The sequence below is a fragment of the Medicago truncatula genome, chromosome 2 (assembly GCF_003473485.1).
Source record: "Medicago truncatula cultivar Jemalong A17 chromosome 2, MtrunA17r5.0-ANR, whole genome shotgun sequence".
NCBI lineage: Eukaryota > Viridiplantae > Streptophyta > Magnoliopsida > Fabales > Fabaceae > Medicago > Medicago truncatula.
In genome coordinates this window covers 17,803,820-17,827,089 of record NC_053043.1, presented here as the reverse complement: position 1 = coordinate 17,827,089, position 23,270 = coordinate 17,803,820, and the positions used below count along the sequence as shown (strand labels likewise).

At 33.9% G+C, this 23,270-nt stretch overlaps 4 protein-coding genes across 4 annotated transcripts; 3 read left to right on the top strand and 1 right to left on the bottom strand.

Moving 5' to 3' along the window:
- The first annotated feature begins 214 nt into the window (after positions 1-214).
- On the top strand, positions 215-11,142 carry LOC25486436 (pre-mRNA cleavage factor Im 25 kDa subunit 1). Its single transcript, XM_013608014.3, has 7 exons — positions 215-594; positions 695-740; positions 1,485-1,578; positions 1,673-1,740; positions 10,361-10,447; positions 10,528-10,638; positions 10,714-11,142. Exons 1-7 carry the CDS (start codon positions 455-457, stop codon positions 10,783-10,785), a joined length of 618 nt encoding a protein of 205 aa, XP_013463468.2. The 5' UTR covers positions 215-454; the 3' UTR covers positions 10,786-11,142.
- Positions 8,253-10,304, top strand: LOC25486435 (UDP-glycosyltransferase 43). The gene has a single exon (XM_013608013.3). The coding sequence runs from the start codon at positions 8,698-8,700 to the stop codon at positions 10,096-10,098; it is 1,401 nt and encodes a 466-aa protein (XP_013463467.1). The 5' UTR covers positions 8,253-8,697; the 3' UTR covers positions 10,099-10,304.
- Positions 11,143-13,413: 2,271 nt separating the features above from the next.
- On the top strand, positions 13,414-17,227 carry LOC25486433 (mitogen-activated protein kinase kinase 2). The gene is made up of 8 exons (XM_013608012.3): positions 13,414-13,748; positions 13,849-13,933; positions 14,816-14,950; positions 15,238-15,462; positions 15,912-16,094; positions 16,398-16,633; positions 16,811-16,856; positions 16,956-17,227. Exons 1-8 carry the CDS (start codon positions 13,672-13,674, stop codon positions 17,049-17,051), a joined length of 1,083 nt encoding a protein of 360 aa, XP_013463466.1. The 5' UTR covers positions 13,414-13,671; the 3' UTR covers positions 17,052-17,227.
- Positions 17,228-17,425: 198 nt separating this feature from the next.
- LOC25486432 (protein phosphatase 2C 56) lies at positions 17,426-20,735 on the bottom strand. Its single transcript, XM_013608011.3, has 4 exons — positions 19,243-20,735; positions 18,590-18,952; positions 18,399-18,504; positions 17,426-18,065 (listed from the first exon to the last, which is right to left on the bottom strand). The coding sequence occupies exons 1-4, from the start codon at positions 20,074-20,076 to the stop codon at positions 17,731-17,733; spliced, it is 1,638 nt and encodes a 545-aa protein (XP_013463465.1). The 5' UTR covers positions 20,077-20,735; the 3' UTR covers positions 17,426-17,730.
- Between the last annotated feature and the right edge of the window lie 2,535 nt (positions 20,736-23,270).

The following is a 23,270-nucleotide window of genomic DNA, read 5'->3' as shown; positions in this document are numbered from 1 at the left end:
AATAAGAAAGAAAAATCCTAACAAGTTTCTCTATAACACTTGTTAAATAACCAAAATTGGTGTTTTAAATCTAATTTTAAAATGTAAAAAAATATTTTTTTTCAATACAAATTTACATTTCTTTTTTAGTTAGTAAGTGCTCCAAGCACTAATTAACATACCGTGACAGAAAAAGATAAAAAATGGAGTAGTTGTTGTCTGTTTTCAGTTTGAGCACCGACCAACATTATCCGAAAACAAACATGTCGTTGCATGGACGTTGAGGTTCCTGTCACTCCACCACCTGTCATCAACCTTGACACGCTACCTCTTTTCCACTTCCACTCTTGTTCATTTCTCTTTTTTCTTAATTCTCTATTTTTTTCTTCACTTTTCTAATCTATAAAAACACCAGAGATGACACATATTTTGAAACATAGAAAGCATCTTTGAAGTTTTTGATTTTTGAGGAGTGATGGGTGAAAACGGAATAAGGGATGATGATGATGATGAGAAAGTGGAAGTGAATATATATCCTCTGAATTCTTACTATTTTGGATCAAAAGAAGATGCTATTCCTTCTAAAGATCACTCTCTTCAAAGATTCAAATCCAAGTTTGTTTTTTCTGTTATTATCCTATTTTCGTGTATCAATTCTCTTTCATTTAAAACTGAACTCATTTTTTTATTTTTTATTTTGCATGTTTGTTAATAGCTATGATGCCCGTGGAATGCGAACTTGTGTTGAAGCTGTTATGATGGTTAGTGCTTTTTACCTCTTTTTTTTTTTTAAGACAAGTTGTACTTTATCAAAGTGGTCCACAATAAACCCATTTGGGTTGGTTTGCTGATGTTGGATTGGTACCTTGGAGTGTACCTTAGAGTGTGATCCTCCTTAAAATCTTAAGTTCAATTCTCCTCGATGTCGATTTGGGTGGGCTAATTTAACTTCTTCATAAAAAGTGGTCCATGGTAGACTGATATTTAAAAATTGTCATCCTCAGTTGCCTTTTAAGCTACCCATATGTATTTTCTCTAAACCAGACAATAGTCCTGAATTGTGCCGTAAATGTAGTTATGTTCGTAGCTCTATAGGTAAGAGTTGGGGTTCTAACTCCGGATTTTCCATTTCTCCAGATTAGGTTCCCACTTCTCTACACTTTAGAAGCGAAAAAAATCTGTTAAAAAAACTTGAGTCGTCAAATGGTTTATCTTTAAACTTAATTAACATCTGGATTTGATTTGTATCCATCGGGACTCAGAGGGCTTGAACTCTTCTCTGTATTATGAAAGCATATATGTTGAAAAGGAACTGTTACACTGGATCCATTTGTCGTCATTCTTAGTCTTCGCAATTAGATTTTGGGTTTTCCCAAAAATGTTCGTGCTTTTTAACTTACAAATTTCTTCTTGAAGTTGTTTTTATTGATACTCTTTATCTTGGCTACTAGAATTCGGTTTTGCAGTATGATTCTGAAATGATAATGTAACTGTTCTTGATTTAGGTTGAGTTGTTCAAACATCCGCATTTGTTGCTGTTTCAAATAAAAAATTCCATCTTTAAACTTCCCGGTGGCCGTTTAAGGCCAGGTGAATCAGGTATGTAAGGAATCTGTCAAATATCGACTGAGTTCGAAATGTTTGCAAATATTTTTACGAGTTTTTACTAGGGATTACATTTATTGATTTGTAGATACTGATGGATTGAAGCGTAAGCTGGCAAGGAAGCTTTCTGCTGATGAAAATTTGGCAGAATGGGAGGTATTAAATTCATCCTTTCTTTTTAATTTTTTTTATGTTCATGCCTCACTGCAACATTTGTATGATTCAGTTAAAATTCTGATTGTCTTTATGGTACTATATAGAATATAGATATAACATATAGGAGTTTTTAATAACCAAAACTTAGTATTTAATCAGTTCCACCACATAAACTTAGAATATGATTCTTTTTTTTCTTTCATTGTTACTGTTTTCCACCACATAAACTTAGAATATGATTTGACATTTTCTTTTTTTTGCATTTTAATTTGAATATTGTTTTAGTGATTGCAAAGTGGCTTGCATGTCCTCTGAGCTTGACTCAGTTGGTATGGACAATACATAAAATATACAAGGTCCAGGGTTCAAACCCAGCCACCACAAAAAAAAAATGGCTTGCATTTTATATTCTTATCAGATACTTGGTGTGCATATTGCTAATGCTATTATTGGTTGCGTACTAGTTTTTAAATTTACTATTACTCAATGGTATTCGAATACCCAAAATTTTCTTACACCCATTGAACATCTTTTGTTTCTTCTTATCCATCATTCTTTTCCGATTACATCATCAACATATTGATGCAGTATTTTTCTATCAATCAAAAGTAAGTATTTATATATCGTCTTCTAAGGGACTAGTGTGATATCACAAACCGTTCAACAGCGATTATCATTTTAAGTTAAGGAGTAATTTGTGTGTTTGTTTAAAACTACAAGAACTAATTTGCAAAGATAAAAGTTGAGAGTAATAAGGCGTAAAAGCGTTGGAATTAGAGTTCCTTGATTAAGCGTCAAACATAACATAATAATCACATATATGGATTCTAGCGTTTTACCGATATTATCACGTATCGCTCGACAACATCATTCCTGTCCAAATGATCTTGTGAGTTCAATTGTATTGTTTAATTGTTGATTTCTCAAACTATTAAGCAATCCAATAGTCGATCGTATCGTTTAATCGACGATTTCTCAATCTATCAAACGATCCGAAAGCTTTAAGTTCTGACAATTTGTGTGATTATCAAAACATCAATCCTATGTCTAGAATCATTTTTTTGATAGATAAATATTCTAAACCTAGATTCAAAAGTATTTCTCAATAGCATTTAATTTCATGAAGGAAATCCTATCCAAGAAGGGTCGGTACAATGATGATGAAACCATTCAACTTGACGCCAATTGTAGCGCCATCATTCAAAGGCGGTTACCAAAGAAAGAGAAAGAACCGGGAAAAGTTACATTACCGGTGGCAATTGGTAACGTCAATGTTGGTAAGGCACTCTTGATTTAGGCTCAAGCATCAACCTTATCCCATATTCAGTTGTCAAGCGGGTTGGTGGCTTAGACATGAAGCTAACAAGAATGACCTTACAACTTGCCGACAAGTTCGTAACACGACCAATGGGGATAGCCGAGGATATCTTGGTTAGAGTGGGTAAATTTGTATTCCCCGTGGACTTTGTGGTGATGGACATTGAAGAAGATGATGATGTGCCAATGATACTTGGAAGAACATTCAAGCTAGCCGCAAGAATGATGATTGATTATGATGATGGTTTGATGAAAGTTCGGCTTGATAATGAGGAATCAATTCCAACATCAATGATGCAATGAAGAACTCAAAAGATAAAAGAGCTTGTTTTAAGATGGATTCAATGGAGGAGGCAATCATGGATACTAGAAAACAATTGCACAAACCAACGGCTCTTGAAAGAGTACTTACCGACGCACTTAATGTTCTTAGTGCGGAGGAAGAAAAAGAAATTGAAGAATGCTTGAAGGAACTTGAAACTTTGAAAGAGATTCCTCCGAACAAAGCAAAACTAGAGGAATTGAAAGACAAAGACAAAGTTGAAGATCCAAAGGTTGAAATGAAGGTTTTGTCGTCACATCTAAAGTATGTATTCCTTGAAGAGGATGGCATAAAACCGGTGATCATTAGTATTAGTAGCTTTTTGTCAAGCATTGAAGAAAAGAAATTGATTGAAGTCCTAAAGAACAACAAAGAAGCAATAGGTTGAAAATTGCCCGATTGTAAAGGCATAAGTCCTTCATATTGCATGCATAAGATTATGATGGAGGACAACTTCAAAGTACAAAGAAGTAGTCCAACAAAGAAGCCATCTTTTTGGACTACTTCCTCAAGTACCTTTACCACTTCTTTTTGGACTACTTCCTTCATGGTTGGATTCACCCGGCGTTGAGGTTGAGCCACCGGTTTGAAGTTGTCCTCCATCATAATCTTATCATAATCTTATGCATGCAATATGAAGGACTTATGCCTTTACAATCGGGCAATTTTCAACCTATTGCTAATTATTTGTTGTTCTTTAGGACTTCAATCAATTTATTTTCTTCAATGCTTGGCAAAGAGCTACTAATACTAATGATCACCGGTTTTGTGCCATCCTCTTCAAGGCATACATATTTTAGATGTGACGACAAAACCTTCATTTCAACCTTTGGATCTTCAACTTTGTCATTGTCCTTCAATTCCTCTAGTTTTGCTTTGTTTAGAGGAATCTATTTAAAAGTTTCAAGTTCCTTCAAGCATTCTTCAATTTCTTTTTCTTCCTTCGCACTAAGAACATTAAGTGCGTCGGTAAGTACTCTTTCAAGAGTCGTTGGTTTGTGCAATTTTTTTCTAGTATCCATGATAACCTCGTCCATTGCATCCATCTTAAAACAAGCTCCTTTATCTTGAGTGCTTCATTGCATCATTGATGTTGAAATTGATTTCCTCATTATCAAGCCGCACTTTCATCAAACCATCATCATAATCAATCATCATTCTTGCGGCTAGCATGAATGTTCTTCCAATTTTCAATGGCCCATCATCATCTTCTTCAATGTACATCACCATAAAGTCCATGGGGAATACAAATTTATCCACTCCAACCAAGACATCCTCGGCTATCCCGCAACAAGTTGTAAGGTCATTCTAGTTAGCTTCATGTCTAAGCCACCAACCCGGTTGCGCTTGACAACCGAATATGGGATAAGGTTGATGCTTGAGCCTAAATCAATGAGTGTCTTACCAACATTGACGTTACCAATTGCCATCGGTAATGTAACTCTTCCCGGATCTTTCTCTTTCTTTGGTAACCGCCTTTGAATGATGGCGCTACAACTGGCGTCAAGTTGAATGGTTTCATCGTCATTGTACTGACGCTTCTTCGATAGGATTTCCTTCATGAACTTGACATATATTGACATTTGTTCAGGGGCTTCCGCAAATGGAATGTTGATTTCCAACCTCTTGAAAATATAAGAAACCTCTTGAAATGCTTCCATAAGTCTTTCTTTGATGGAGCTTTGGGATATGGTAAGTTGTGAGCCGGCACTTTCTTCCCGATTTCCTTCATGTTTTTCTCCTTCTCCACATCCTTCTCCTTTTCAACTAATGCTTCATCTTTTTTATTTTCTTTCAATTTCTTGATTTTTTTGTTCTTTTTCATTTTTTTCAACTACACCGTTGTTATTTACATCCGCATCATTATGTACATCCTCTTCTTCATGCTCACTTCCTTCATCTTCCTTCTCGTCATCATTTTCAACTACTTCCCTCTCCACCTCCAAGTTGTCACCAATACCTTGTCCAATTACTTTGCCGCTTCTTGTTGTCACGGCTTTGCATTGTTCATTCTTTGGATTGGTTTGTGTGTTTGCCGTGAAGGTTCCTCCTTGTTGATTGGCCAATTGTTGAGAGATTTGTCCCAAGTGTTAAGCTTGTTGTCCCATTTGCGTCTCTAGATTCTTGATGGACACATTGGTGTTTTGTTGATTGGCCATTGAGAGTTGCATGAATTGATTCAATGTATCCTCCAGCTTTTGAGTACGGTCTTGTTGTGGTGGATATTGTTGAAAATTGTTGTATGGTTGTTGATTGGATGGCCCTGCAGTAGGCCTCCATGGTTGTCAATAATTGTTCCCTCTTTGGTAATTGTTGTTGCTCGGATACCGTCCTTGATTTGAGTTTCCCGGATATTGAACTTGATATTGCCCCGACCTTTGTTGGTTGCCCACAAAATTGATCTTTTCTTCAAGTGGTGGTGGACAATAGCTTGTAGGATGATCACCGGAACATGACTCACAGAAATGCACTTGTTGATGCCTTTGTTCTCTTTGTAATTGCTCTTTGATTAATTTAGGCATCTCTTTCATTTGATTCTTCATCTCTTCAAGTTGTTGAGTCAAGAATTTGTTTTGTGCAAGATTTGCATCAGCTGATCCTAACTCAAGGATTCCAGACTTTTTCTGTGCACCATTTCTGTTGTGGTTTGCTGCTCGATCATTGAGTGCCATCTTGTTGGTGATGTCTACTGCGTCTTTTGGACTTAATGTCATCAATGAACCACCTGCAGTTGCATCTAAAATAAGCTTTGGCTCTGATTGTAGTCCTCCACAGAACATATGAATTTGAGTTATATCATCGAATCCGTGCTTTGGACACTTTCTCAGTAATGCCTTATATCGCTCACATGCTTCACATAATGATTCATTTGAACCTTGAGAGAACATGTTGATTGCAGTTTTGGCATCTAAATGTTTGTTTTTCGGAGAGAATCTTTCTTGGAATGCCTTCTCTAGTGTATTCCAATTAGTCATAACTTGCTGTGTTTGATCCAACCACCATTCCCGAGCTTTACCGATGATTGAATGCATGAATAATCTTAGGAATACAACTTTTTCCCCGGCTTCAGATGCACCAAGAGTACCGGCTAGTGCATAAAACACTGAGACATGGTCTAGACCGGCAAAAGGATGAGATGTAATGAGTTGAATGGTTCCTGACTTCATCTCTGTTTCTCCTTTTCTTTTCCAAGATGAGCTAGCCGTCTTGGACTTATCCAGCATGGCATCACACTTTGGTTGCCTTCCGGAGGATTTTGATTAGCCATTTCTTCTTCTGGTATTGAAAGTAATGAAGGAATAAAAGTAGAGGTTTCTTCTTGTTGTGCTTGCTTGGCTAGTCTCTTCTCTTTCTTTTTCTTACTATTGTTCTTGCGAGCCGTCCTTTCAATTTCAGGGTCCTATTGCAATTCCTCTTGAGGAACTGTACCTCGCATACAAAGAGTTCAAAGATCTATCCAAAGAAGATTATCAACACAAAGGTTAATGAATTATATATATACAAAATTGAATAAGTGCAAAATTTGCTTAAAACGATAAAATAGTCGCAATGTCTATGATATCTGAACGCCAGTCCCCCGCAGCGGTGCCATTTTGATGTAGTATTTTTCTATCAATCAAAAGTAAGTATTTATATATCGTCTCCTCAGGGACTAGTGCGATATCACAAACCGTTCAACATCGATTATCATTTTAAGTTAAGGAGTAATTTGTTTGTTTGTTTAAAACTACAAGAACTAATTTGCAAAGATAAAAGTTGAGAGTAATAAGGCGTAAAAGCGTTGGAATTAGAGTTCCTTGATTAAGCGTCAAACATAACCTAATAATCACATATATGAATTCTAGCGTTTTACCGATATTATCACGTATCGCTCGACAACATCATTCGTGTCCAAATGATCAACAAAGGTGAAAACAAGAGTCACCCACATTGTGTGAACCAGTATTATTCTTGTGTTGAATTCTCTAACCTTATTTTTTACTTTCAACATTAAAGTTTGAATTCATTTCACATATACCATCATATTGTTTGTTAATTCTTATATTTGTACACTTGAGAAAGTTCTAAACTTAACTAAGTTTTTTTTTTCTTTTCAAGTTTCAACTTGAGACTCATCACCTTAGTTATAGACTAATATGAAAGTGGTTCACAATTCAAACTTTCCTTGTGATTGTTATTTCTACTTCAATATCGTGGTAAAAACTGAAAAGAATTGAAATTAACTATTATTTTTTATCATAAAATATTATTAATTTATTTTTTTCTCTAATTTTACCTATGAATTATACTACGTACGCTACTCATTTTATTTTTATATACACTATTATGCAATCATGAAAATGATTAACAATCGTAATCGATAATGAATAAAGATAATTTGTTAACTTCGATCGCTGCTCTTGTGTTTGAAAAAAAAATTGGTTGGAAGAGTAGAACCTAATTGGTGTGGCCCACATGTTTTATTGACAAAGATTAGTCACTTTTTTTTTTAAAGGAGAGATTAATCACTCTTAAACGGCGATGGATACTTCATACCAATATCATGGTAACAAACAAAAAAAATTGATGCACTCATTTGTTTATATATCTATTGTATAAAGAGAGCTATGTTTAATGCTTGAATTCTTTGATATTACAAGGTTTACATTTATAAAAGAATAAGCATCCTTAAAAAAACGAGGAAACAACACTAGTAGTTTACTTTTGTCAAAAACACTAGATTACTTCTTCAAAAAAAAAAAAAAGTAGTAATTATATTGAATGATAATAATTACAATTAACAGGAAACAAAATAAATTGATAAATGCAATAACGAGGAAACAACACTAGTATTATGATGATGATTTGTGCCTTATTTATTTTCTTTCCTTGAGATATTTTTCTAAATATGACTAGGAAAGCTTTAACGACATTTACTTTAAAATAGATGAAGTGTAACAATCTTCATTTAGGAGAAGAGAGGAAACTTCCTCTTGGTCAAAAACAATGACACTAATAGTAAGATTGTATTTGGTAAAAGAGTGTCGCAGTTTCCCTTTGAATAATTGGTAATGTTGAATTCTATGCTACATTTTAAAATTATTTTTAATATTATATACTTTACACAATTCTATGCATTTTATCCACCTATCTAAAAGTTCTCTATCACCTTTTTCTTATTGAGGAATATGCTTTAGGCACGTAACTTACACTCCAAAAGACCAAAACCATAATCACTATCTCCATTCCTCATACTATATATTCAAAATATGCATTCATTCATATGAGTGAGTATATCACAACAAATATTTTCTATAATCCATTTCATTTCAATCATCATGACTAAATATGAGGTAGTTTTCATCTCTACACCAACCATTGGAAACATGGTTCCAACTGTTGAGTTTGCTAACCATCTAACCAAACACCACCCTCAACTCTCTGCAACCATTCTCGTTATCACGATCCCAAAACTACCGCTCGTTAACACTTACCTCCAATCTCGTTCTTCGTCATCTACTAATCTCCATTTCATCCACCTCCCAACCGTAGACCCTCCTGCACCCGATCAATACCAATCCTTTATCGCTTACATCTCCCTCCTTATACAGAAACACAAAACCAACATCAAAAATACACTCCTCGACCTCATAAAAACCGACTCGGTTAAACTCGCTGCTTTGTTTGTTGATATGTTCTCCACCACCATCATCGATGTAGCTAATGAGGTCTCCGTCCCTTGCTACCTTTTCTTTGCGTCGCCTGCGAGTTTCCTTGGATTCACGCTCCACCTTCCGAAACTCGAATCGGTTGAATCAGAAACTGAGTTTGAAATTCCGAGTTTTAGAAACCCGATTCCAAAACAAGTTTTGCCTAACATGGTTTTGAAATGGAAATCCGAAGAAGACGCTTATTCGTGGATTTTGTATCATGCGGGAAGGTATAGAGAAACAAAGGGTATCGTGGTAAATACGTTACAAGAGCTTGAACCCTACGCTCTTCAATCACTTTATGATGATTCGCAGCTTCCACCGGTTTACACAATTGGGCCGGTTATTGATCTTGTTGGACCGGCTGAATGGGATCCAAACCCAGTCCAATATAATTATATAATGGAGTGGCTCGATTTGCAGCCTCTTGCTTCTGTGGTTTTTTTATGTTTTGGTAGTTTGGGAAGTCTTGAAGTCAAACAGGTTGAGAAAATTGCTATTGGTCTTGAACGTGCTGGGGTTAGATTTTTATGGGCTTTACGTGGACCTCCGAAGGCCCAGTCAGCGGACCCAAGAGATTACACAAGTTACGACAATGTTCTACCGGACGGGTTTTTGACACGGGCTGCGGGGATGGGTATAGTTTGTGGGTGGGTCCCACAAGCGAAGGTTCTGGCCCACAAGGCCGTGGGTGGATTCGTCTCGCATTGTGGTTGGAACTCGATATTGGAGAGTTTGTGGTATGGTGTGCCAATTGCTACGTGGCCGGTGTATGCAGAGCAACAAATGAACGCGTTTCAAATGGTTAGAGAATTGGGATTAGCAGTGGAGATTAGGTTGGATTATCGTGTGGGTGGAGATTTGGTACAGGCAGAAGAAGTTGAAAATGGTGTTCGTACATTGATGAACCTTAGTGATGAGATTAGGAGGAAGGTAAAAGATATGAGAGAAAAGTGTAGAGTTGCTTTGATGGAGAACGGATCGTCTTATACTAACCTTATGTCTCTGATTCAAGAGTTGACAAAATGATCGACCCGTGTTAGATATATCTTTTAGTCTAAAAAAACATACTAGATATATATCAGTAGAATTTTGAATCTTGTAGGTTTAGGTTATATAGATTTGGAATCAAAACTGGGTTGGGTAATGCTTCTATGCAAGCTGAACAAGCCTATATTGTACTCTTTCTACATATGAATGAAATGATTTGTTCACTATAAATTTATTTATTTTTTAAAAAAAAATGCAGTTTTGACAGCGTAGAAATGTAATTTATTTAAATTTAATTTAGGTGGGAGAGTGCCTTGGAATGTGGTGGAGGCCTGATTTTGAAACATCAATGTACCCTTTCTTACCACCTAATGTCAAACATCCAAAGGTACATTTTTCTAAAGGCATTTTTTTAAGCAAGTTTTAATCTTAGATGTCATAGTTTTACGATCTATCTTCATGGTGTAGGAATGTACAAAACTGTTCCTTGTAAGGCTTCCAGAAAGTCGAAGGTTCACGGTGCCAAAAAACATGAAGTTGCTATCAGTTCCTTTGTGCCAAATTCGTGACAATCATAAGGTATGAAGTATGAACAAATATCATGCAGTTTTGAGTTGATGACTGTTTTGACGACTTAACCTGTGCATTTTGCAGACTTACGGGCCAATTATATCAGCGGTCCCGCAGCTTCTCTCGAAATTCTCTTTTAATATGATTGGAATTTAATCCTTCGCCGCAACTTGCTATCATGCACTGTGAAGTAATCTCATTAGGCAGCCGGTTCTTATCTTTATTCGGACTCCAGACAAGGAAGGACTTGTAAATATCATAGCTTATTATACAACAATGAAACTTTAATGTTGAAAACAGGAATATATATATCTTGCATAGTTACTATGAACTCTTCAATAGAGTAAAGGAGTATAAAAGTTGTTGGTTGAGTTTGATAGTTTGTCACAAGTTAGTTAGAGAAGCGGTTAGATTGTGTTATTTATTGTAGTAGTATATACTATATACACACATCTTGTATCATATTTCTCTCCATATTTTTTCAATATGAATTTTGATTGTGTGATTAGAAGAGATCCTATCTTCCTCATTTTCCCTCAACCATGAGTTCTTTTAACATAAAGTTAGCATAGACATTATATAATTATTAGCATTTTCCTTTTAGCATTGGGAGCTAGATCTTCATTAGGTATTTGCTGATCAGCAACATCATAGTTCATAGCTAGTAACTTGATACCAAAGAAGTACGGGCACCGGACACGACACTGACAGAGACATGTTACACTAGCAATAATTTGAGAAAACAATTGAATTGAATGTAAACACGTATGTTGATGTCGTGTGATACGCATCTGATGGTGCATGAGAAGCCAACATATTATAACATGAGAAGTCAACAATTGAACTATTATCTGATAGTTCAAACAAAACCAGGATACTGAGTCAGTTTGAATGTTCAAGTCATTTTTATTTTTAGTTCTTGTAATAGATATTCATTTTCTAATTAATTATTTAAAATCAATATTTTTAGAATTCAAATCAATACGATCCACATATTATAATAGTTAAAACTAACATTAACAAGTGATAAACCAAAACAAGCATTCAGAACACATTTTTCTAAGTGTGAAAGACCAAAAATATATTATACCCTAAAATAAAGACCGAGGAATTAAATAAAAAAAAGTAAAATTAACTAAATGATTGAGCTCAAGTTGTTTATAAACTAAACTAAAAAAATGAATGGTACGGAAAAACATGAATTCATTTTTTGGATGGAACAATTCTTGATTAGAATATATTTATCTCACAATCCTAAATTTCTAGATATCTCTTCCCTTACGAACAGGATTTATATTCAATCATCTACATGTTTTGATGTTATTACAAATAGTATTAGTATTTTTCATGATATTTGGATGATTAAAACTGATAGCGTCCCATCTTTATAGTCTAGCACAACTGATAATACCGATATTGTTAAGTTAGATTTCTTTTCTGACATCCAACATTTAAACCCCGAACCTTCCACTTTGCGTGCGGCTTCATCTACAAGAAAAACATAAAATGACGGCCTACTAAAAGAGGGGTGTTATTTGAACAACCAATTTGGTGACAACTTATTTGACAACCATACTTTACAAAGAAAAAAGTGGTATTGACACGGAAACCATAACAGAGATAAAATAAAAAAATAATGTAAGTATGAGAGAAAAAGTTGTTGCAAAAATTGTCACTAATGTTCAAATATTATTTCTCCCTACTAAACTTGGTGGCGGCTATATATTTATTTATAGCAAGCAGCATAGAAATTAGGCAAAGAAAGTGATTGAAGGGCTTGTTAAGGGATCACAAGAGACTATAGGGAAAGTCTACTGAGAAATAACTCTGTCACGTGTAAATTGTGTTTTGCAAGTCTACTGAGAAATAACTCTGTCACGTGTAAATTGTGTTTTGCAAAAACGTGGCACTAAGTTAGTCTCTAATTTTTTCCATAAATAGTCTCTTTACAATTATCAACCCCACATACTAATTTTCAACTAAGAATTTAATCACTCAAGAGACAGTTCAGTTAAAGGATTAAATTTTTGTCCTCGTGAGTTTAACTCAGTTGGTAGAGACAATGCATAAAATTTGCAAGGTTTGGAGTTCGAACTCCGGCCACCACAAAAAAAAATTAACTTTTTATTTATTTTATATATAATTCTGAGAGATTATTCGGATCAAGTTTCCCTACTCTAGAAAAAGTTCACAGTTATACGCAATTTTAGATCTCAGCCATCGACTTCAAATCAGTCGATTCTTATTACATCTTCATAAAATCAGTCCTAAACAATCTCTATCATTGATATAACATCGGAGACTAATATTCATTACATCGGTATGATGTAACCTCGTGTTATCCACATCCGAGATTATATAGAGTAATGACTCTTTTGTTCATGAAAGGTTAATTTAGTAGTAAGTGTTTAAAATTATATCCTCGTGAGCTTAGCTTAGTTGGTATAGACAATGCTAATGTATGCAAGGTCTGGGATTCAAACCCCAGCCACCATAAAAAAAACGTTTAAAATTATAACCTCAAGATACTTAGTGTAAATATATTCCGAAATAATTGTAAAATGGTAATTAGTGTCAATTTAATTAATAACTATTCAATCTTCCCTCCAATTTTCTTTTTTATTGAAAATGATAAATCTATTATTTTTCTTTTTTTAGGCAAAATCTATTATTTCTCTAATATATTTAGAAATAATTAATAAATGAAAACATAATGCTTGGGAGTTGCACGTGAGAAAAGAACATAAAGGCAAGAAACTGTGTGTTAAGAGGATAACATGTCTGAAAAGTCAATATTGCAAGTCTTCTTCATCTTCAAACTTTCTCCTTTTTCTCCAATAGTCAAGGTTGAATCTTCACACCAATCAAACATTGCAAATTAAATTTTAGTTTCATACCATCATTAAATACTAATAGTCAATACATACTATACTATATAATAGTACATACATTTAGTAAGTCACATAATACTATGACCAATATCTTTCATTAAAGTCTTTCTTATATAGCTCTCTCACATGAGAGCTTAGGAGCCAAATAATCATGAAGAAAGGATGTTTAGCTCCAAATCTCAAACTCAATGTTCCTTCATCTAATCAAGCTTCTTTTGCAAAGTTCTTGTGAGTGATGATCTCTTACTTTAAGTATATGAATGTGGTTATAATAATTGTTTGTTTTGTGTTTATGGTTTTTTTTTATGTAATTGAAATTTATTTGTAGGACTCAAAGTGGTACTTTTAAAGAAGGGAACTTGCTTGTTAATAAAGATGGAGTTAGAATTGTTTCTCAAAGTGAAGTTGAAACTGTAACATATTTCTCTCTCTCAACTTTTATCTTGCATTTGTTTATTTTGTTTGTTTTGAATTATATATATCCAACATAATTTTTTATTTATTTTATTTGTTTTTGTTTTTTGTTTTGGATTTGGTTGTCTGTGACAAGGGGTTACCTGATTTTTCTGAAGTTACCATTTTTGGAAGGTTTCAAAACCAAAATAGAGTACTCTTTGTTATATAAAAAAAATGGAATATTGGTAAAATCCTTATATAGTAAGACAAACATATTGAGTATTATTTTATTTGCTTTTTTTTTTGTGAACATTGATTTTACACATTCAGCCTACTTTCTCTAGCTTTAGATGATATTTTTCATGAATTAATAATAAATAAATAAATAAATAGATCTGAATTTTTTTTCCATTTCCATTTAATCAATTTTTTATTAGGACTAAAAGCAAAAAATCTTAATATTGTGAGCTGCATAAGATTTTAATCACAATTGCTCATATGACTGACATCATTTTTTTATAAGCTTTTCAATGAATTTAAATAACTTAATTAAAAGTTTGTCATAGATCCCTGTAAGGTTAGCTTAGTTGGCAGGATATTGTATATTATATGCAGGGGTCGGGGTTCGAACCCCGGACACCCCACTTCTCCACATTTAAAATGTGCGAGCCCTATCCACTAGGCTACTTGAAAAAAGAGTTTGCCATAGAAATTTCATACTTTATAATGTTATTATCAGTTGTAGCATACAACCATGGTGGTTTTTGGTACAATTATGGTATTGGTGTGGAAGTTTGAGTCTAGGACTAGATGGATTATTCGGTCACTATAACTTTAAGAGCAAATTATTGAATTCTGATAAATTTGCTATTTGAGTTAAATATTTGTGTTATTTTCAGCAACCACCAATCAAGCCAATAGACAATCAGATAAGTTTGGCAGAGATTGATACAATCAAAGTGATTGGAAAAGGAAATGGAGGGATAGTCCAATTGGTGCAACATAAATGGACTAATCAGTTTTTTGCATTAAAGGTATATATATATACTTGCCACTAAAATCAATCCTTCCATATACTCAAATTCTGTGAAGCACGGACACTCCTCGGATTAGGCCTGTCCCGAGGTCGGACACACGTCGTGTCCAACACCGACTTGACACTGACACATATAATTACACTGACTTATGTGGTTTTCTTAAATTATTATTGGTATCGGTGTGTCAGTCGTGTCTGATGTCCGGTGTCCGTGTCCGTACGTGCTTGATAGCTCAAATTTCACTTTGTTCTTTTTTTTTACATGCAATGTATTTTATAAATCAGCAAATTCAAATGAATCTTGAGGATGCAACATGCAAGCAGATAGCAAAAGAGCTAAAAATCAATCAATCAGCACTATGTCCTTATGTTGTTGTTTGTTACCAATCAATCTATGATAATGGCACCATATCAATCATCTTAGAGTACATGGATGGTGGGTCCTTAGAGGATCTTCTCAACAAAGTTAAAACAATTCCAGAACCATTTCTTGCTGCAATATGCAAGCAGGTAAGGAACAAACAATAAGCGAGTAAATAGTCAAGTTGGTCCTTAAAACTGTACGGTTGTATTAACCTAGTCTCCCATGTTATCGACTTTCTAAATTGTTCCCCGAAATTGCAAAATGTTAATCAAATTTGTCCCTTTATCTATATCTGTTATCAAATGCATTCTTGACACTATGCACTCAGTTTCAAATTCATCGACGCTAGTATCAACTTAATATCTTTGATGAAAAAAATCAACTTAATATCATTCTCGTCCATACAGATAGATACCAACAAGAGACCAATTTAATTAGAAATTTGCAATTTCTGGGAATTTTGGAGTATCAATAATGTGAGGGGCTAGATCGATACAGTCCTACAATTTCGAGGACCAATTTGATTTACTTCAGCCTTACAGCTATAACTCATCTTTCTACATGGCTAACTAGTCATTTTGGTTCTACAATTTAGGTGCTGAAGGGTTTGATGTATCTTCACCATGAGAAACACATAATTCATAGGGACTTGAAACCTTCTAATATACTGATAAATCATAGAGGGGAGGTGAAAATTACTGATTTTGGTGTAAGTGCAATTATGGAATCTACATCTGGTCAAGCAAATACTTTCATTGGTACATACAACTATATGTCTGTGAGTAAAATATTACGAGTTATTTATCATTTTCTTCTAACCAACTATGGTCCTGTCTGGATAAACAACTTAATCAAGCACTTATAGCATACATGTTTATCATAAGTTATTCGAAAGAGTTTATGAAAATAAGCTGAAAACAGCTTAAGAAATGTCATAAAACTGTTTTCATAAACCCTCTCAAACAGTCTTAAAAGAGCTTATGTCAGTAGATATGCTCAAATAAGTTAATCCAGACAGGACTATATTTGATACCATATTCCTGAATACAATTTATATCCATCCATCGTGCTCATTTTACAGCCAGAAAGAATCAAAGCAAGCGACAGCGAACAAGGCTACAATTACAAAAGTGATATATGGAGCTTAGGACTGATGTTGCTCAAGTGTGCTACTGGGAAGTTTCCATATACACCGCCAGATAACAGTGAAGGATGGGAAAATTTGTTTCTGCTTATTGAAGCAATTGTTGAAAAACCTTCACCGAGTGCTCCACCTGATGAATGTTCTCCTGAATTTTGCTCATTTATCTCAGCATGGTAAACATTATCTATATACTTCAGTATCTAAATTGCTCATTTGAGGAACGAACCATCATCTGTGTTTAACCGAATCTTATAATCTGGCACATTCAATCACTTTTATTCAGATAATGTCATAAATTTTATGTTGATTTGATGAGGCTTCTGATCTTCTATCAATCTTCTTTGTGTCAGTTTACAGAAAAATCCGAGGGACAGACCATCAACTCGAAACCTATTGGTACGCATACATCTTATTATCGATATGAACATGTCATGTCAAATAGACTAATTAGTAAATAGTAGTTCTTACAGTTTATTTATTTGATCTAAATTTCAGAGGCATCCTTTTGTCAACATGTATGATGACTTGCATGTGGATCTTTCAGATTATTTCTCCAATGCAGGGTCTACACTTGCAACCATTTCAAACTAAGCATTTCTATTTTTGGACTTTATTCGATCTAAGGGTAAAAGGTTATTCTAATTTGAATGTAGTTCACTATATGAACAAAATGAGGCAGTGGTTTGTAAGTGTAAACTGAAAACACAACAGATGATCATGTTTTGGTGATCCGAAATGATATGACCGAATTCTTATTTTCTATTAGAGTGATCCTTTGTGTTGAAATAGGTTTTATTATATCGATCATTTATGTTAAAACTCATCAAATTAAACAAGAAATAGTTAAGAATCAAATCGTTCTTATTGTCATATACATCAAAAGCATATGACGATACAGATGGACTTCAGATAATGGCAGGAGCACTAAACTCAAACTTTATCATCACTATGAGAAAACTAAAAAAGATAGAAATTATACAAATTTAAAAAAAAATAATAAGGTTACAGGAATTTATACATTTATGATGTTATAGTCTAGCTAACATGAAAATTTTACATAACTAAAAAATAATGTAGAATTTTGATTTGGGAAGCTCCTCAGGTGATACCTCATCTTAAACTGAGGTATCCCTGTAAACTGCAAATTTTAGTATATAGAACATAGCCCTTATGAAAAAATATCCAGGGCTAAATAAATATACTAGTGACTGAGAAATACTTGAAAAAAAAATAGTATATCTGTAAATATTCCAAATGCTGAGTATCTATTTTATGTTTTTTTCTTCAACTGTCTCTGAGCCTTCAGGTCAATAACAATAACTGAGATATTATCTTTGCTTCCCCTTTGATGGGCAATTTTTGATAGACATTCTGCGGCATAATGAGCTGCAGGATCAACTCCTTGGTCTTTCCCTGTTGATACATTGGTTCCGTTCTTCTTATGCCAAATAAGGATTCGCTTTCGAGCAAAGTCACACGCTTCTTCATTTGTAATCACATCCCATAAACCATCACTGGCTAGAATAAGGCACTCGTCGTTTTTCTCTCGAAGGACAAACTTGACTTCTGGATCTGGAATTATCCATGGTTTCAAGTATTTATCACCTGGTGGTGGACATGAAGAAAAATTCCACTTCAGCAAAGATGAGTATAAACTCAATATGGATGATAAAATTAAGAAAACAAAAGACATAAATTTCGATGGTTAACACAATTCAGATATATGTTAAATAAAATTTTGTGGATGGTTAACGAATATAACAAAGTTGCAACTCGTTAGTCATCCACATAACGTAATTCAAATATACATGACCACAATTTCCAGTATTCAAATATACATGATATCTATTAATCACAATCTGCGTTCAAATATACACTTGAAAATTGTGGTTAACGATGTTCAAAATTGTGGTTGATTGTGTCCAGTAAAACACATACCTATGGATCTTGACACTGCCAAAACACCAAGAACTCGGTATCCATTCCATTGTATGATCTTTCCTCCTGCAGCTTCTATCCTTTCCCACTCATCCTCTCTATTTGGCTGCAAACAGGAAATAAAGTTTCCTGCATCAGATCACTTCAGCTTCTAAGAGTCCAGCAAACAAATTGTGAAACAAATGCCTTACTTTTTGGTCAATCGACAATGGCAGTGCTTCTTTTCCTCGACACAAGACCGCTCTTGAATCCCCACAATTCGCAACTATTATGTGGTTTTGAGTCAAAATTGCAACCAGTGCAGTGGATCCAACAGTCTCGGGAGCAAGAGTTTCCTCAGTACTTGACTCAGATCCGTCATTACTGTTCTTTCCAACATTAGCTTCAGGAACTCCTACAATCACATCATCTACTTTTTGAAAGCAATTGGTGAGTACTTTCTTCCATTGGTCTTGCCAATTGTCTTTTTCCTTATTTTCGGATAAACTTGATTCTGCAGCTTCTATCTCCTCAACCAAAACTGAATGAAGATGTTTCTGGCAGTATTTCGCAACCTACGAAACCATCACACAAACATGCTAAATGGAATGAATCAACTTCAAAAATACACACAAACCGTATATTCTCTCGGTTCCTTTCCGGAAAAACCAATAAATATTATTGCTCTTAACTTTTTATTATCTAAGTCTACCTATTTCTCTCTCTGAAATAAATAACTAAAAGTATTATTAACAAAACAATAGTTAATGTTGCATTGAACTAAAAAGAAACGAATTTTTTCAGCAAAAGTGACAGTTAAAAAAGAGCGAAGAGAGTAATCTATAGGAAGGAATGTGAGGTATACCTGACTTCCCCCATGTCCATCATAGACACCAAAAAAGTGTGCTAGGGAATCTTTTGTGTTTTCATTCACATGGTCATCCATTAGCATCATTGAAGGTACTTGAAAAAGTTGAGGTTTAATAACAATAGTATCTTCCATTTCTTGTCTCCTTCCAATAACTGACGAGAAACCGTAAAGAGGAGTATTACTCAATTCCAAACCATTATCACAGCTTGTTTGCTGCTCTGGCATCTCATGAACCGCTGCAATCGGTTTTGATTCAGGACCATCTGAGATACTTCTATCTTCATTCTCATGTTTCATACCAACAGAAGCCATGTTCGTCACTGGCTCATTCAAACCATACTTATCATCCTCGATATTATCATCAACCGTGACAGTATTCGGTGTGTTCATTTCAGACAAATTAGTCCTTGAAATTGTAGACTCCCCCGTAAAAGGACTGCTTTTTCTACTAACAGAAGATTGAGAGGATGGATTATGTATACACTGAAAATCCTTAGCTGTCTTGAACTCCTCATCATTTCTTTCAAAACTGTCACTTTCAAGAACCATTTCTGAGACAGGTTCAGCTGCAACTTGATCCTCCTTAACCTCTAGAGACACTGATATTTGTTGATGTTGAGGACTAATATCCGCGTCGCCGTCTTCACCACTTCCAACAGAAAAAGACTGACAACCCTCAATTGAAGCAGGATTTAATATTAAAACTGATGATGTATTTATCATAAGATTTAAACCAGTTATTTCCATGTGATTTGTCACTGTTGACTCTTTTTGTATTAAATTCCCAATTGAAAATGGCACTGCAACCGTCGAACTTATTTCCTCCATAAGTTTTCTTTTCTTTCTAAAAATATCCTTATCCTCTAAAATCCTATAATTTTTAACCTTCCTTAATACTCTTCTTTAGTAACACTTTTCTTTAGTAACACTTCAATTTTTGTTACATAAACACCAAAAAGATCTTGCAAAGTTGCAACTATACTAAAAAAACAAAAACATTTATAGCATGAAAATTCAAAAGGTTGTATTGAAAATGCCAAGTTAGATGCTATTATATGCTTTCATAACTTACCATTTCTTGACTTTATATAATTAAATCCTATGAGTCAATAGGACAAAAATCTTCTATTTCAACCTCAGAATCAACCCTTTAGATTCTTGTCACAGAAAACAAAAGATGATTCAAGAAACTAATGCCAAAAATATTGATGAGGTCGGTGCCTATATTGTCTCATTCTAACAAACAAGAAGACAAGAAAAAAATAGGGTCATTAAAAATGACAAAAAAAATATAAATAACACCAACAACAAGAAATGGTACAAATTAGAAGTTAGTTTCCCTTAAAGTTAGGGAAACAAATTCTACCACTTGAATTTTCATTGTGATTTCATTTTCTTTTGCTTTCATTTTCATTTGTCAACATTATTATACAATATGGCTAATATTATTGGTCATGCTAGCTCCCACCTACTTTGTGATTGTTCCTATTTCCATTGCTATCAATAATAAATATTGTGCATAGAACTGTTTTTTTGTGTGCACTGATATTTATCTCTAGAAACAGTGAAAGCACTAACAAATTGTGTTTCCAAACTTCATAAAATAGATATATGATATGATTGATGGAAAAGGAATAAAAGGAAAGGAGGATCAAACAAAATTAATATCTTCAACAAGTTGATGCCATTAATGGTTAGTTATATGCTTATATTTATGAGATTATAAACAATGAAACATATATGTTCTCTTTATTGTAAAAAAAAATAAAAATAAAAAAATCAGACATTGGATACGACAATGACACTAACAAGTCGGCGTTGATAATAATTTAAAAAAATTAATTTTTTTTTTTAGTTTTTAATAATTAAAGTGACACTAATGGTTATTTTATAACCGCAATCGAGGGAGCATGAATTTTGTATCTTAAGGTTACAAGGCTAAGTTTTTTACCACTAAACTAGCACCCCAAGTGTAGAAAAATAAAATAATGGAAAAGATTGAGAGACACCCAAAACCCTTTTTGACGCATTAAGAGAGAAAGAGATACAGAGAGTGATGTGATAGATGTAATATGGTGTTGACGTGGTAGGAATAGAATGATAACAAAGTGTTGAATGAGTGTATGAAACTTAGGGATGTTCAAATATAAAAATTGTAAAACAATTAAACATAATTACATGTGTGGGTGTCGAAAACCGATACATGTTAGATATTCTATACATTCACTCTGAAGTATCGGTACTCCATAAAAAATGCAAACAAATGCTTAAAATGATTGCCCAATTTTAAACTTTAGGGAAAAAAAGTCTTGCACAAAATATTCTCTTCACCAACAAAAGGAGAAATTTTGGGGTTTTACATTTGTTCCTTTGTTGAATATGATGCAAGAATGTGGTTGGTTGGTTAGGTTTGTTAAAGGTTAGGTTTACATCATTCAATAACAAATATCTAAATGGAACCTTTTTCTCTGTAATATGACAAATACCATTAGGATTTAAAACATGAAAGTGATTCTAATTAATTTCAATCTTCCATCAAGTTTTTGTGGGCCTTGGTATCTTTCACAATCCTGCTCCATTCTACAAATATTAATACTATAGTCGAGATCAAGTTTAAACCATATAATATATTTCATTTCTTAACTACAAAATTACAGAAAAAATGTGGAGGACCAATAGAAGGAGTATACGTAACAAAGATGAGACCGAAGGTATGGGCGTGAATATCATGGAAAGATCCTCAAGGGCGCATGGGAGATGATATATCAATGCAACAAAACAAGGAATCGGTGTTTTTAAATTATAGAATAGAATAGAAATAGATTCAACTGGGAAGGAAACATTGGGAATGGATTATAAGGTGAAATCTACCAAACACGAACACTTTTTAGATTAGGTGTGTCGTGGTGTTAGATACGCATTGGTGTTTGATACTGACACCTAACATCATATTTAGTCTCAACCAATGAAAATAGGACACATCATTTAAATTTAATGAAGGTGCACTTTCAGTTGCATATCTTGGTAATGGAACCGCTTGAAAAAATGGTTGAACATGATCTAGAGAGACAACAAAAAGGATATTGATTTTATTATTTTACAGTTTTTTAAATTTAAATGATGTGTCCTATTTTCATTGGTTGAGATTAAATATGAGGTGTTAGGTGAGAGACCATGCAAGAATTTTTCTATTCTTTTTCCTAGAATTGATTTTTTTAAGGATGAGTGAATATAGTTTGACAAAAAAAAACATGGGTGAATGCAATTTTCTAGCGTCATCTTTTTTTTTATGCTTAAAAAAATTTAAGTAATTTTTTTTATGTATTTATTATAGGCTTTTTAAATCTATTTATTAGTAAATTTTATTTTATAAAGTATAATTTGTATTAATTAATTATGAAGTTTAGAATTATATTTAGAGAAATGTTAGAGTCACATCCACTAACACTCTCTTTTAACAAACTTTTAACAAATTAAATAAGAATTGGACATGTGTAACGAAGGTGTTCTTTCTCTCCACAACGATGTTCGCCGCTCTTTCACGAGGACGTTCTTTCTCTCCACGGCGGTGTTCGCCGCTCTCTTTGCCGTCAGCTTCGCTTCAATCACCACGAAGGAGCGTTTGATTTGAATTCTCTTGGTAATAATCAACTTCCAATTGTTAGTTCATTTCCTAGCCTTCTGCTCCGAATAAGTCCAGCCAGCAAGGCTCGTTAAGCAATAGGCCGTCAGAGCCTCAGGTGAAAGAGAATGAATTTGATGCCTCTAAAGTATCAGAAACAAACATACAGATTGTAATGGAAAATCAATTGCTAGGAGGAAGCAAACACACTCTTGAGAAAGAAGTGATTAATGGTAAAGGCGTGACTATTCATGAAATTTGAAAGGAGATGAAAAGTTAAAACCTAATTTAATAATTAAAAATAAAATAAATGATTTTTAACACTAAATGGTTTAACAGATTACAAGTTAATTGAAATAAAAAAGTGTCACATATGTCCAACTCTTATTTGGTGTGTTAA